General features: G+C 40.2%; 1 protein-coding gene across 3 annotated transcripts in view; it reads right to left on the reverse strand.

Moving 5' to 3' along the window:
• Positions 1 to 982: 982 nt before the first annotated feature.
• jam3b (junctional adhesion molecule 3b) overlaps positions 983 to 16,345 on the reverse strand; it is a 44,886-nt gene continuing 29,523 nt past the window's right edge. The window contains exons 2-10 of one of the 3 annotated variants that reach the window (XR_001777305.2): positions 12,448 to 12,516; positions 12,255 to 12,368; positions 12,031 to 12,183; positions 11,334 to 11,536; positions 8,227 to 8,326; positions 6,943 to 7,072; positions 6,749 to 6,803; positions 4,699 to 4,880; positions 983 to 4,609 (exon numbers count right to left, since the gene is read on the reverse strand). Coding sequence is in view for 2 of the 3 variants with exons in the window: in XM_017308737.2 (XP_017164226.1) it covers positions 4,845 to 4,880; positions 6,749 to 6,803; positions 6,943 to 7,072; positions 8,227 to 8,326; positions 11,334 to 11,536; positions 12,031 to 12,183; positions 12,255 to 12,368; positions 12,448 to 12,516 (860 nt within the window). In the remaining variant the exon portion in view is untranslated. Of the gene's footprint in view, positions 4,881 to 6,748; positions 6,804 to 6,942; positions 7,073 to 8,226; positions 8,327 to 11,333; positions 11,537 to 12,030; positions 12,184 to 12,254; positions 12,369 to 12,447; positions 12,517 to 16,345 lie in introns of all 3 variants that reach the window. The other 2 variants (XM_017308737.2, XM_008428388.3) reach the window with 2 other exon arrangements.

A 16,345-nucleotide genomic window follows, 5' to 3' on the forward strand; every position in this document is an offset into this window, starting at 1 on the left:
ACACCACTTCATAGTTTTTGAACGATTCCATAATTTCTAACCATCAGATCAGATGTTCTGATCAGTTTGCCAGTAGCTGTGAAGCTTTAGTGTTAGACTTACCTGCGTGGTTTCTTGGACAGATATTTTTCTTAAGTAAGAATAACGATGGTAATCTTACTTGAGTTTTTTGGCTGCCTGGGGAAAAACCCCCCAAAACAAACACAGTTGATCTGTAATCTAGTTTCGGTTAATTGTAAAGTTTGGTGGAAGGACTGTGAAATGAATCCATAAAATGGACTCAACAATAAAACATGGCTTCTCTAGCTGCTGCTGCGTGTTGCAACAGGAGCCATTTTTAAACAAACTTGAGGAAAGCAACGTTTTTTTTTTTTTTCAATGTTTTGTGAATTTTCTTATCGAAGAATAATACTTTTAAAACCAATAACCTGGACTCATTTAGGAGATTTAAGACCAGCAAGCTGATTACCAAATACATATTTTCCTTCCACTAATATTGATACCAAGTCAGTATCAGTATCGGGATTGATACTAGTGGGGTTAGATCGAAAATAATCTTGAAATTATTATCGATCATGAAATTTCATCACTTTTTTTGTGCACTAGTTCCTCAAATCTAGCTCAAAAAAGATTTGGATTTGATTAGCTCTCAAGTGATATTTTTTTTGCTCTAGTTTTAGAAAATATGCACACACACACACACACATTTGGTTAGTTTTTTTTTTATCGTTTGTGTTCATCATATTAAACTTTGTCCAAATTTTGTCCAAGGTTTAAAAAAAATAATTCAAAGAAAAAAACCACAAATAAAAAAAAGTGTCGATACGGATATCGGTGAAACCGGGCCTGCTTTACCTACATTTAAATACGCAGCGTCGCACACCTCTAGCTGACGGTTTTCACAGACATTAAGTCGTTCTAAACAGAAACAACCCGACTCTTTGGGGACTGACACGCAAGAACAGAAACCCACACAAACATGTTTCTCCAGGAAAATAAGGAGTGAGTTTTATTCATCACAAGCAGTTTGCTCTAAAATGAACAAAAGCAACCCAGAGGCTCGATCCCCTCTTCGCGCAGGCGGCTCAGAGTCATGCTCGACAGGCAGCAGAGGTGACGTGTTCTTTATCACACGGTGGGAAGCGTCGCTTCCACATGTACATGATGTGAAAACAAAACCCCCACATCGTCCCCAGCCTCTACACAAACACACACACTCCTTCAGAGCCACCTGCAGGCAAGAACTCTGCCTCATTTCCACCTGCCTGTCATATCAGTGAACACACAGTCTGGTTTCATCCTTGTGCGCGGCGTTTACCTCGGCGAGCAGCAGAACAGGGGCGGCTTCGCAAACCAAATCACGTGGGTGAGCGATGCAGCGGCGGATGGAAAGGAAACCTGTTGGAAAGACGGGGTGCTTTGGGTCGCAGTCGTCACTCCCCCGAAAATCTGTCCCACTATATATATAGATAGTTATATATAGGCACTAACAATAATTAATTTCTACTTCAACATGTCTATATCTTCAAATCCATGAAAAAAAAAAAAATTATATTTACAAACGATCAGATATGTAAAGAGGGAAAGCAGAGTTTGCAGTAGCATCATTCCTCTCAAGGTTTTGCGGGTAAAATGGTGAGGGAACCTCCGACGACGCCGTGAGACGTCTCCGGTGACACGGGACGGGTCTGAAGGCGGAAGGCACTTAAGAGGAATGAACTTTTTTTATTTTTACAAATGAAGAGTGGGGATTTCTGCAGCAACATGCTGGAAAATGTTGATTCGTCGAAAGAGTACACTTAGACACAGGGTTCCTGCTTATTTATTTATTTTTTAAATCTAGTAGCTCCAGAGTCAACTTGTAAAAATTCTCTGTATTTTGACCTTTGTTTGGTAGCAATAAATGTGAAAGTGGAGGATTTTATTTTCATAAATTCAAGTTGCGCATTTTTCGACTTTGCAGGAACCCGACTGACATGTTGACGGTGTAAAATAAGTTGGGCACATCGTCTCTACCATGACTGACAGCAAGTTAACATTTCAGCTGATTCTCCGTCTCTGATCACAGCCGGCCTTCTGGAGAACACCGAAGCAGGAGATCAGGTTACAAAACTAAAATGGACAAAGAGCTCGGAACAAAAGCCGACCGGAGAAGCTCTTGTTCTCCCCTGTTGTGAAAGATCGCATGAAATGTTCTTCAGTCTCACTAATGGAAAGAGTTTCATATTGCCTCAGTTTAAAAATAAAAAATGTTTTCACTCCTTCACATAATCTGGAGAAAGAAAGAGAAAGAAAGAAAAAAAGCAAACATCTATTTACAATCAGTACAAGCGTTAATCATCCACACCCTAAATGAATCAATACTTCACTGTGACGTAACGCTCTGCTGAGTGGAATGAGAACAAGCTGTGATTAAAGCTGTAGAGGCTGAGCTGCACCAAAACAAACCTTCAGCTTCAAATTACAGGGTCTGAACCATTTTTGCCAAAAAAAAAAAAAAAAAAAGATTTTTCTTTGTATTTGGGCGTCTAAAGAGGCTTTTTCTGCATTCGATTCGCTTCATTGGGAGTCTGGATCTGGGAATGATGACGCTCCCAGTTAAAAGCGAAAACTTCAGCAGCATGTCGAGGTTTTATTTAATTTTTTTTCCTATTCAGGGTTGGGAGAACAACTGTCAAGATCCCACGTTAAAATTCCGATTTCAAAGAGGAAGTTTCACTTTACTTTTCAGACTTGGAACTCAGATGTGATAAGTTCCAAGTAGAAATGGGACGTAATTGAAGCCACATGTGTCTGTTGATGTTTGTCTCAGTCCAGCAGATTCAAGGGTTCACTGTAAAAAAACAAACTCCTACCGAGAATGGTCTAGTTTCTAATGCAGATATGTTAGTGCACTTGAAATGAGACAAAACTGACATATAAGTAACTTTTAAGCACAATACAGGAGCGTGTCAATAATTCCTTAATATTAATGAAAAAGTATCACTTCCACTGGCAGGTTTTTCCCCTTATAACAATATATTTTACCATGTTATGTTAACATGTGAGTACTTTTTCCATCAATATTAATCCATCAAAAAAGATCCTGTCTTGCTGAAAAGTTAGTCGCAAGTTAGTTTTGTCTTATTTCAAGCGCACTAAGATATTTGCACTAGAGAGTGGACCAAAAATCCTTGGTAAGATTTTGTGTTTTTGCAGTTTTCTGGTATGTTAGTTGAGGAACTACTCAACTAACTATACTAAATCCATCTCATGTTTGTCCTGTGTTTACTACACTTTATGCATTTAAATTGCTGTGAGTGTTGGGGAGAACCTGCTCTGATTTAACTGGTTTGTTCAAAGTGGAATCAGACTTTTCCCAGATTGAAGGATTGTTGGTGCAGCCCAGGGCTTTATCAGTCTTTGTTCCATGTTTAGCTTTGTGCACTGTGAAAGCTGCTAAGCAGAGATGATTGATGTTAGTACGCAGAGTTTGGACAAAGTGGAGTCTAGTTAAAGTACTAGGTTCTGATGAGCTATTCCTCTTGTTAGCCTTCTTTAAAAGACATCTTTTTCTTAGCAGAATTAAAAATAAGTACAGGGTTCCTACGCAGGTTTTCTCCGAAAATTCCAAACTTTTTCCAGATTTGGTTCTTGACGTTTACTTCAGATGGTTGTTTTTTAAGATGATATTTATGATTTTCAAGCATGGAGGAAGGATGGAACGAATAAAAGACTGAAGGTGGCAGAAAATGTGTTATTGTGACAGGCCTGGAGAAGACATGAGGGCGGACACAACGCTTAGTCAACTGGATGGGGAATAAAGTCTGAGAAAACAAACTTGTATAATGAAATCAAATTCCAGACGTTTCCGGACTGCATAGAGACCCCCGCTGGCACCACATCGAGCATTTCAGCAGTTTTGTTTGGGTTCCTCTGGTTCTGGAAGGTTAACGTACAAAACCAGTGTTATCGTCACTCTCACTGCTACGGTGTAACACTGAACACATACTGCGGCGTACGACGACAAACTCTATCCTGACAGGAACTGCAATACACAGAGGACTAAACCGTAAGCATTGAAGGACACTTAAAACGAGAAAACACGCAGCTGCGACTGGTACGGTGTTCACGGCGTTCGACTGGCGCTCACCGAAGCCTCTCGCTAAGACTATCTATGAACACGAAGGTGGAAGTTTTGTCACTTTAACCTGGACCGGCTGGAGCGACTCTGTAAGTGAGAGCGGCCATCGGGGTTTTACTTCTGGATGTGGAAGCAGCAAGTCTTTCTTTTGAGAAGGTGAGAATGCTTACAGCTTAACACAAAGTGGTTAAAGTGTTACAAACTTTTATCCACAACCAAAGAAAAAAACAAAACAAAAAAAAAACCTACACACATGTTAGTATATTACAAATATTTAAAAAAGTAAACTTTTATCTATAGGCATTTTAAAATATATTCCATCAAAAATAGTGTTTCAACAGTAGAAAACAAATGTTATACAAATGACAAAAGCTAAATGTTTACAGTAGAAAGTTGACATGATAGACTGCCTCCTCCGTTTCTACCTGGCACATCAGAGATGCTTCCTTCCTGCCTCCTCAGCTTATGTTAAAAACCATGCAATGACTGGAAATGAAGAACCATAATTTAGCAAACAAAACTCAAATGAGGGTGATAATATTTTGTACATCTTGTGGCCTGCGAGCTCCTGTCACCTTTGGCAAGTTTGAGTGGTTGGGTTTCAGTCCCGCTGCGAACTCCGGAGCTCGGCCTGTTGCAGCTCGGCGGTCCAGCAGCGTGGAGGGCGGGCCCGCGTGTCACGACTCGGAGCGCGGCAGCCCTCACTGTCCTTGTTCCGTCATCAGATCACAAATGATGACTTGTGTCGGAAATCCCCCTGCGGAGAGAGAGAGCGTGCAGGCATGGTCCATAAATTAGGATATTAGGATTCTAACGAGGCCCGAAATTAACAGCCTTTAAACAGGTAATAAACATACGTTTCATTAAGTTTACATTTCTGTTTAAAAAACAAAACAAAAGAAAAAGAAAAGGAAAAAAAAGTTGTTATAAAATTGCTGCATATATAAAATATGACTTAAAAGAAATTTGACTTTGAAATTTAACATCTTGAAATTGGGTCTCTGTCTCTTTAAAAACTCCTGCTCTTTCTAAAACAGGAAGTCATCGCAATATCGCTTCTCATTTAACCCTTCAGTAACATTTTTACAAGAGTTGCTCCAAAAGTAGCCCACTATAATGAGCTCAGCAGGTGTTTGCTAATTGCTGCTGGCTAGTCTGAAGGGGTTGACAGGGGGAGTTGCAATGGATATTTAACGACCATCGTGGCAAAACTATTACAAAGATAATCTGCAGGGTTTAATAAATAACATTTAGAAAAGTGATTGTACTTCAAAATAATATAGTTTAGCACACAGTTCAAATAATTGATTGTATTATTACCTGATTGCTTACATAAACAAATGTATCTCCTAAAATATACCCAAATGGACATTGTGCACTTTCTGATTACACTTAAAGAATATCAATGCTAGAAGCTACACGGAGCAATGGCCCAAAATTCATAAATTCATTATTTTACATTAAGACGGTTTATAAGTGCAAAACTTTTAAGATGTGATGTGACAGTCGTCAAAGGAGTGGACGTCTCTTTGCTACTTAGAAAAATGAGAGAGAACTCCTTCTGAGGCTCCACAGGCCTAATTTAGAATGGTAAGTGTTAAAGGTCACGACCTTACAGCCTTTAGTTCATTTCCCAAAATACATTCAACCAGACCAGAATCACCTTCCTGCCGTCTTAGTATATGACCTGTGTAAGGACTGAGCTGACATGAGGGTTGAAGCTGAACCAATATGGTGTTACGGCTCTGATTTGAAGTGCTAGCGTAGTCGCATTTGGAGATTTTTTTTTTACTTTATGATTCATCTACTGGATGAAATAATTACAGCAGCAAATACACATTCTGCACTTAGCAAAAAGGGAAAATAAGGTAGTAAATTTCTGCCAAAAACCTTTGAGTTATAAAATTTTTAGGTTAATTATGCAAATTTTCAAAATAATAAAAAAATTCTCTGATTTTGTACAGTCAAAAATCTGTAAAAAAACACACACAAAACCCCCCAGAAATTTTAAGATTAATTTTTCATATTTTCTCTGTTGAAGTTGTAAATTTGCAAGAAAAAACTACTAATTTCCACTACTAAATGCAAAATGTTCAATATTAATATATTTAACATTTATTCAATTCAACTATTTGATCAGTTTTTTGTCTCACAAATGTACAACTTTTCACCAGCAAAGAATCTTTTTTGTTTTTTTCTCAAAAATTTGAGAAATGATTCTCACAATTTACTCTTTTTTTTGTCTTTGTAGCTAAAATGGCAACTTAATTCATTTTCCCTTTGGGATCAAAAAAGTATACATTTTAACATTTTTTAAGCTTGTGTGAACATAGAAGCAAGCTAGTATATTCAACTAACATCCTTCATCCTGATTGTCATGTCACAGCCATGTCATGATGTAATATAGTAGAGAAAACTCGAGGTTTCACCTTGGAAGCTGTGTCATGTGGTCATAGTTCCAGACTGCAGTTATTATTCAAAAACAGCTAAAATTGACAGGCTGGTTTCACGTTAGTTTGACTGTTGAGGCTGTCAGTGTTTGTTGAGCCTGAGATGTATTTAATAGGCCAGTTTCAACACGTTATCTTTTACTGAGCATGATTTCTGCAGGCTGGATGTACAAACCTCGTCCTCTGTCCTGACGTAGTCCACTCCGTCTCCCTTGGCTGGAACTTTGTAGCTGGCAAACACAAATCAAAGCACAGCTGTTGTAGTCTGGCTAGCTTAAACGTTTATTAATTTAAAACAAAAAGATATATTTTGTGGATGTCGAGGTGACATGCACGTATATGTCACCTCGACATATTTGGGCATCTTACTTGTTTCCGGTCTGTTTCTGAGTGGAGAAGTAGCCTTGTTTGTATGCACAGCAAATTCCCACCGTTATACATAGGAGCACAATAACCACCACCAGCACTCCCAGTACGATCCCCACAATGTCAATATCATCTGCAAAGGTTAAATCAGGTGGGGGCGGAGGGGTAGGGGTGGGAGGGGGTCAGAAATGACATTTAGAATAAACCTAACAACTAGGGATGCACCAATTGCAGTTTTCTGGACAATCGCTAATCTTTAAAAAGCCTGACCTGCCAATTCTGATTTTGGTCAATACCAATTTTTATAACTGACACTGTCAGGTGTTACAAAGGCCACAATGCACATCAATGTTCCAATCTTGTTATTGAGAAACGTTTAACAATACCTGTGAAACAATACAAGCTAGTTCCAGCAGCACATAACGTAGTGCTCTCAGATATAAACAAAAAGTTTACAGCATTGCTATCCAGCTACTAAATTAACTAAATCAGTTCCTTTAGTCTTTCATTTACATCTAAACTGAATATTATTATCTTTGGATCTAAAGAGGAACTATCTAAAGTCAGCACACAGCTTCTGTTTTTATGACAGCTGGAAAGTATTGATCAGGCCAGAAATCTGGGTGTAGTGATGAACACAGACCTGAACCTTCAGAGATACATAAAGACAGTTACAAAGTCAGCCTTCTGTCACCTGAGGAACATTTCCAGGACGTCCCAGGAAAATCTAGACACGTGTTTAACTTTAGACGGATTGATCACCGCAACGGTATCTTCCTGCCTAAAACGTCAGACGGCTGCAGCTGATCCAGAACGCTGCTGCTCACGTTCCCACTAAACCAGGGAGACAGAGCACAACAACCCGGTTCTAAAGTTCTTCCAATTGCTCCCTGTAGCTCAGAGAATATACTTTCAAATACATTTGCTAGTTTATAAATCACTGAACAGCTTAACACCAAAATACATTAACGACCTTTAATCAACCTTTCAGACTACTCAGATCATCTGATTATAGCTTAGAACCAGAACCAAACACAGAGAAACAGCGTTTAGGCTAAATCAAGTCTAAAATCCAGTCTGTTCACGGAACATCCACGAACATATCTGACGATTTTGATGATAAGCAAGTTGACAAAACGTAGAGCTTGTTACTGGCTTCGCAATTGGTGACTCTATGATTGTTTTGATGAAAATGTGTTACTGAAAATGTGCTACAAAAATAAACATGACTGACTATTTACAACGGTGACAAACACGGTCAGTTTGATGGAGACAGTTAACACTTACACACTTCCATCTTCTGGGCTGCACACTGAGCATGTCCTGCATCGTTCTTCGCTCGGCAGTAATACTCGCCTGCATCTTCTTTTATGACTGACGTGAATCTCTGCGTAGGGAGAGAGAGAGTGAAACACGTCAGAATAATACAGGCCCCTGCTGCGACTGCACTTTTCTTTTCTTCAGTCACTCCCTATTTAAGAAAATCTCAACACATTACAGGATGAAAACTCTGGCTTTGTTTGGCACTGACAGTCACTACCAAAGAACAAGCAGTGACTTTCACGCCATATTAATGCTAACCACTAATAGACCAAATGTTACTTGTCAATCGGGCAAAGTTATATTTAGATGAGTAATTTAATTTAAATTCAACTTAAATAAGAAAATTATCTGCTCGCTTTTCTTGATAAAGTGGCAATTTGGTTAAAGTACCCTTTGCTAATGCTCATTTCTTCAGGATTTAGTGCAATAAGGTTAATACATATATTAGCATAAACAGTTTTTACCGCAGTCAGTTTTCATTTGTAGAGGAACATACATCTCAATAAATAGTGCTCAGCAAGTTATTGTCATGAGACAATTTGATTAGTATTTCACTGTCGACAGCATGAAGTCAACAATATTTGAGTTCTTTGCATCGACCTTTTCACTGCTACGATCTGTTGCTTCATTTCAAGCATGTAAAACAGTCGCAAAGTGTCCAGAAAAAGAGGATCAACAAATTAAGAGTTTTTCAACAAACATTTAAACTTTTGTCAATGACATCTTTCAGCAAGGAGACATAGTGAGGAATTGTGCAGATCTCCATCTAGCTGCCAGTCATCAACAGCTGGTGGGACATCTGGATTTTAGCCGATACCATTTTTTTTTTTCTGAAAAATCGCATCCCTACCACAAAGCATTTTCTCATGACATTGCTTGTTTTAGTTAAAGTTGTTTCACATAACCAAAGTAGAAAATTTACTTATTCCACCAACATTAACTCAAACTGCAGCTTTTGTCCCATTTTTCTGCTGTTATGTGTGCAGACTGGACACACTAATAGGTTTAGTAGTGACACAGTACCAATAGGAATGCGTTTTAATGATTCCAACACAAAGTCAAAATAAAACAACTAACTTTAGCCATTAGAAAGTCCTGCAACAGATGGTCTAACCACGATAGAGTCCAGATCGGAACAGCATGTCCGTCTGGGATTTCGCAACATAGAGACAGGCTAAAACCACAGCAGATCTAACACATGTTCTCCTGCATTATGCGTCCTGACTCGTGATTACCTTCGCTAACTGAAGACAAGTGTCCCGTTTCAAAGCAGCACATACCAGCTTTTATATCTGTAATTCTCTGTCCTGAGGTACAATTGCTTCTTTTCTAAAGCATTTCACTTTATCTTTGTTCACAACAACAGCAGTAAATGCATAAATGTTGCATAGTGGAAACACAGGAGTGTTATTTTCCTTCTACATACTGTAATGTAAGGTAAATTATGGTATGGTTAAAAACAGAGGTTGGGTAGAGTAGCAAAAAAGCTGCACACAAGTAACAGTAGAACTACTTCAACATATTTTTATTTAAATGAAAGTATAAAGGATCCCGCCGAGAAATTGCTCAAGTACGAGTAAAACAAGTGTTTGGTAAAAACGCCACTGATCAAATCATCAGTTATGCAATATTTAAAAATTACACCAAAGTATACAAAATTGTGGAAATGTTAGTATTTACAGACCAAAACCAATATAATTCATTAAAATAACAAAATCATGTAAAAGAAAGATTTTTCCAAATCAAGTTCTTTCAATATAAAACATATAAAAACTTCAACAACTTTAACAAAACCTGACTCGCGCTGGGCACGTTATCCAGAAATTTTACTTAAGTTAGAGCAGCGATACTTCATAGAATAATTATTCCAGTAAAAGTAAAAAGGTCAACATAGTGAAAACACTCCTAAAAGTAACCTTTCAGAAAAAATTACTCAACTAACTGAATAAATGTAACTACTATTACCCAACTCTGTGTGTAAACAGTCCAAAAGTAAACTCTCCATGTTTCATTATGTAGAAATAACGATGCAATATGAAATTACCAGCTGCATTTCCATTAACCATAAAATTGAGCAAATTGAAATTACAAAAATGAATTTGCTTAATGGAAACATGCTAATTTTGATCTTTTTTTTTTAGCAGTATCAAAATGGGTTTATTTCGCAAAACTGCAATGGAAATCGCTTCACACAACGTGATCAACAGCCGGATGCGACTACTGGTGAAAACAATGAAGAAGACAACAGGAAGTAGTTTGAGGATGGATGTTTTTTTTTGGACTACGAGCAGCCGGCGCCACCAGAGCTCTCACAGCTGCACAGTTCATAAAAGGTTCTGTGTTGTTCAAGCATGTTGAATCTTTAGCAGTTCTGTAAAATCACAAACTACCTAATCCCCAAAATGGCACATAGGTATGAGGGGTTTGTCGCAGCGACCCCTGAATGAGATGGCGATGTCTCCTCTGATGGCTGATAGATGATGAGCGCTAGTGCCATGGCTGAATTATGAACATATTTCATGAAATGATGCAACCATTGTTGCCATGATTTGTAATGACTTATTGCGTGAACAAGGTTATTCAAATGTGATTTTAATTTAATTTCTTATTTTATGAAAACAGCTCAATCACAAAGTTATGTTTTTGAACAGAATATTGACAAATACTCCATTTGCAATGGAACTGTTCCAGTTCCAGTCTTCACTTTTTCTGTGAAGACTGGAACTGAGCGCTCCTTTTCGAACAGGCTAGAAGAGAAAGTGAGACAGAGCTGAAGGAACCATTTTGAAATGTCTTTTGTCTTGACCGCTCTGCCTGGTTCTGAGACAAAGAGCAGTCGGCTGGTGCTGGGTCACGTCTGAGAGCGCAACAGTCTGAGCTGTGCTGGAAACTAACCTAGAATTGAGGAATGTGCAAACGAGGAGAGCAGATTCCTGTCGCAGCTCGAGCCCCTCGACTGCCTCCCTAAAATATCTGCCCCTTCCCCTGGGCATTAGGCCACTGTCCCCTCAATGCCCCGCCCACACCCCGCTTGTGTGTCCTTGCCCAGACACGTGCACCCGCATACTGACCAGAGTTCCTGTTCCTGTGTTGAGCGTGTATGAGGAGTTAAGGAATTTGGGACTGGACTTGGGGTCCTCTGGAATCTCCTCGCTGTTCTTGAACCACTGGTACTGAGACTTGGGGAAGCCCTCCTCCTCCACGCAGCTGAGCTCGGCTAACTTCCCGAAAGGCACAGACTTTGGAACGCTGCATTTTGGCACCACCGGCTTCACTGTGGTGGCACAGAACATATGACACAAATCAGGACAGTACATCTCGAGCTTTTACAGTCCAAAAGCACCACCGAGGAGAAACAAACTGATGCCTACAAATCAGCCCGAAGCTTTTAGAAAGGCCGAAAACTCATGGGTCACTGAAGTGGCACTACTGACAGGACCTGGCGAAAACCAGCCAGAAAACATCACCGAAACACGGGGCGCATGCTTTCTTTAGCACTGCAGTTCAGAACAGATGCAGTTTCAGAGCCTTCCTCTTATAGCCCAGAACACGCCTTTGCAGCTGGGCAGTTCTGAACGCATCCTAGAGAGTATGCCACCCGGGTCGGTGCGACCTACAACAGGGTTTCACTTTACAGCATCCGCAGTGTGAAGTCTGCCTTTTAAGGGCGAGGTAGCGGCTCCTAGTCTTCGTTTCCTGTAGGGTTTTTTTCTGTTTTCCAACAGAAGCACACAGAGTTCAATTGGGGATGAAAGGAAGCCGGAGTACCTCTCACTATGAGGTCGATCACAATCTCGTCAAATGACTTGGCATCGTCAGCGGCGGTGACCTCACAGCGGTATTTGGCTGTGTCTGACCTTGTGGCGTTGGTTATCACCAATGTTGCCGGCTCTCTGATCAAGGCTCTGTTCTCCAAGTCACCTGACGGGAGAGATGAAAAGAGTTGAACAACAAGCAGCAGAGAAACAGCAGCAGCTGACTTTGAGCCTTACCTGAGATCTTCCTGTCGAAGTAAACGTAACTCGGCTTGTTGTTGGTGATCTTTTTCCATTCGATCCGTGGGTTTGTTGTGGATATGGACTCAATCAAACATGACAACTCGACCCCTGCAAAGGAAGAGAAACAGCAGGTGACGAGTTCATTCTGGGGCCGTTTCGGGTGGTGCGTTCGGTCATAAGCACTTACTGTTAAATTCGTCTGTGGAGGGGGATTCCTCACTTGTTTTTAGCACCACTGCCAACGCACTGAAGTAACCTGCAACACAACAAGCAGGGAGGCAACATAAGACTCTGGATTTTCATGATAAACTGATGATCTCGTGCTACGTGTCCAACCCAAGCTGGTTCCGCTGATGTTGACCTTGTTCTAACACCCTCCCCGGGGAAGGATTTCATGCTTGCATTCAATTTCACAAACATAATCAAAGGGAGCATAAAGTCTAAATCTGTGGGACAATCTGGACAGGCAGAAGTATTTCTCCTCGCTTTGTTACTGTCCGTCTTCCAGTTGAGTGTGTGCATGTCAGCGTGGGTGTGTGTCGAAGTTGAGGGTGGGGAGGGGGGAAGGTTGGGGTGTTGCTTCTATGCACAGTGGATAATTGTGCAGGGAGGCATGTGGCCTTTTCAGGGCGAGCTCACCATGGCAGTAGTTTAACTGCCTGCCGAGCCTCTCTTCCCCCGCCCCTCCTCACTGTCTATCTCTGGGCCTGATGCTGATGTCCATGTGGGACTAACAGTGCAAAAACACCCCAGAAAGATGTGAAGGACGGAGGGAGTGGGGGGCATGGGAGGGGCCTCCGCTGAATCATCCTGACAGCCCATGGTCCGCAAACAAATTCGTGGAAATCACTTCCGCATGACTGTTAAGCGAAGAACGCGCTCATCAACACTTAGATCGGCTGCGATCTAAAATGATGGCCTGGCTTTTGGATGCAGGGTCACTGAAAATCTATTTCCGTCAGGCTATTTTCTGCTGAACATTCATATCAGCAAGATGCTGCTTTCATGACGAGGATATGTGGCAAGCATTGGAAGAGTTCAGGCCCCAAAAAGACACGGCGACGCTGGACCTGAACCACCGGAACTACGAGGCGTAGGAATGGATGAAGGACCAATCAGTAACATATAGAGAGATAGACATGATCAATATTGTCACCTTCCTAAAATAATGACCTAAAAAGATGACTTGGACAAAAAAAAAAATAGAGAAGACATTTGGCAAAAGATTACTTAGCCAGAACTATATTAGGAAGGTGACGATGTTAATATATAACATGTCTGATAGAATATTCAATAATTTCTCTGAACGCCGATCCAGAACCGCACAAGACATAAAAAATGGAAACGAAAGGAAAAAAATGTGGATAAAACAGAAAAAGTCAAGTCATCAGTTTGGCAGTATTTTAGACACTGATAACACAAAAATAATCAACAATTAACTGACACGAAACAACAATATTGTGATATGTTTTTCAGCTGTGGTCCTTTCAGGTCGGGGAGGTGAAACTGAACAGGACGGGCCACGAGTGTGCGACGCCACCGGTGAATGTCCTCCAGTAGAAATGGTGCAGTCAGCCTCTAATTAGCGGTGGGAGGTTTAAGCCCTCTGATTCAAAGGAAAGCACTCAAACAGGGATAAAGTGACCTCAGCCAACTGGCATCTGAACACACAGCAGAGTCTACGGTCACCTGTTAAAGCAGACAGCCTAAGCTGATTAGCCCAGGCTCTAACCCAAGATCATAACAAGATAGAAGCTTAGACTTAGCTGGTGCTCACAGCCACAACACAACACCAGCGTAAATAGGTGCTCACTAAGGGAAAAAAGCAAATGCACGGCAGCAGTTTAAGGTTTCGCCGCTGTGCCTCTTAACTGCTTAAAAAAACAACAACAACAAAAACAGCAGCGTGGAGTAAAAGCAGAAAATGAGTACAACACCTGGGGGGAATTTGTGTTTAAAAGAGGAAAGGGCAGTATTTTGGATATTTAAAACAAAAAAACAAATCAATAATTATCAATTTTGACTGATATGAAACCCTTATAGTGTGATATGTTTTTCAAACAAATAATATTAATAAAAAAACTGAGATTGAACTATTGGACAAAGAAATTAATGTTTGTTGCTGTGATAAGTACAACCTCAGGCTCCAAGTGTATGTAATAGTTAAATCTACAGCTATCGCGATCTGTCTGTCTGTCTGATAAGTATGTCTATTTGAAAACTGCTACTAAATTTAGCATCTTTGTATTGTCACATAATTATCAAAACAAACATCTAACTAAATTTAACATGTAATAATATTCTAATTGTAATATTAACATTTTTGTTTACCGTGAACTTGTGCCACTGACTGATTTATTGTTCAGATTTATCTCCCATAATCAGTTCTGCTTTACCTACAAATGTTTGGCATGTAAAAGTCTTTTGTTGTCATCACCACACTGTAGTCTATCTGGGGCAAAGTGTCTTTCTGAATCTGCCAGCTGTATTTCTAGATAGAAATATTGTCCACCTATGTTCTCACACACAAAGCCATCAATAGTTTTCCCTCTGCTCTGACACAAGTACTGGAGTTTCCTCCCAGTCCACACACACACTCCTCCTTTATTCAGCCAGTATTAAAGCAGATTAGGTGCCTAAGTGAGCTTGACATGGAGATAAAAAAAGCTAGAGAGCTGTGCCTTGAAAACAGCTGTCCAGGAAATCACATTAAGCCCCCACTCAAAAGGACTGGCTTCTGGCATACTTCTTTCCCTTGATTAGAAAAAATATATCCTTGTGTTATTATTTAAAGGCACAGAAGGAACATCTTCACAAGTAAGTAACACGCTACCCTAGAACTTGCATACACATTGTATACAGATTTGATTTACCAAAATGTAGTAGTTCATCAGTCAATTGTAAATTTACCAATTCATGATTCAGTTCTGCCTCGTTGTCCTCTGCTCTGTATTTCAAAGTAATCTATCTGATTATAAGTAAAATACCCTAAAAAATTTTGTTGTATAAACATTTTTCAGAATATGTTAGCTGGATTTCTAGTGTCTGTCAATCCAAACTCTCTGCTCTGACGTTAAACCTCCTACTCATAAAACACATAAAAAAAGGCATAAATAGATGTTTGAAGATCAGATTGATGGATGTAAAATATATATATATTGCTAAAGTAACCATCCAGCAAAAATACCTTCAGCATTTACCTCCAAGTGTTTTTCAATTCAGCAAAAACAAATCCAGTAAAATATCAGGAAGTGCTGATGATGGGACATGGAGGGGCGTTTCCCGCTCTCTTTCCAAGCACCTTTCTCCAACTGGGCCCAGTTCAGTTCCTGCTGGCATTCTTGCCGTTCTTAAACAACCTCCTAATGGAGCCGGGGATGAGTTCACAGTCACTGTGATCGCGATGCAAGACAGCGGTGCAGATCAATAGCATTTAAATCATGCAGGTGCTCACTGACCTACATAGCAGTCTTCCTTTCTTGGTTCACTACAGATGTGAGTTGTGTTAATCTGCAAATCTGCAAAGTTGTTTTTTTTTTTTTCTCTAATCTTCCTTGCCCACTCTATGATGGGCTCAGGCTATTCTCTGTAATCTTAGTGTAATGCCCTCATAACCCACTCTCTCAGTTTTACATCACTGAATAATACAGCAGGCCCGGCGGAGCGGAGGAGTTCTCCGTGCCGGCGCGCTGTAATGAGCTCCTCCTTGTTTGGTAGCGTCTCCTGGGATGCTGCACTTGTCTCCTACGTTGCTGCTGCTGCTGCTGCTGCTGCGAGACGACGCCGGCATCATAAATAGAAAGGTTCAATTAAACAACCAGTGATATTCCCCGTGGAACATCCAAACTTCATGCCTGTGGAGAACATTCCCACGCCTCTTTGGAAACTCAAGACATCAAAGTGGCTGCGGCCAGTTTTACGCTGCGATCAAAAGCTGGCATCAAAACTGTTCTGTTAATAATTTTTGACGGTTCTTATTTCATCTGTTATTTTATTTATTTAAACCTGATCAATGTAGATGGTTCCACAATGGTGCAACATACAGTCATCCTTTACTCAACAGCAAAGACTGTCATCACAATAAA

Source organism: Poecilia reticulata, chromosome 14 (assembly GCF_904066995.2).
Source record: "Poecilia reticulata chromosome 14, P_reticulata-male-v2, whole genome shotgun sequence".
Lineage (NCBI taxonomy): Eukaryota > Metazoa > Chordata > Actinopteri > Cyprinodontiformes > Poeciliidae > Poecilia > Poecilia reticulata.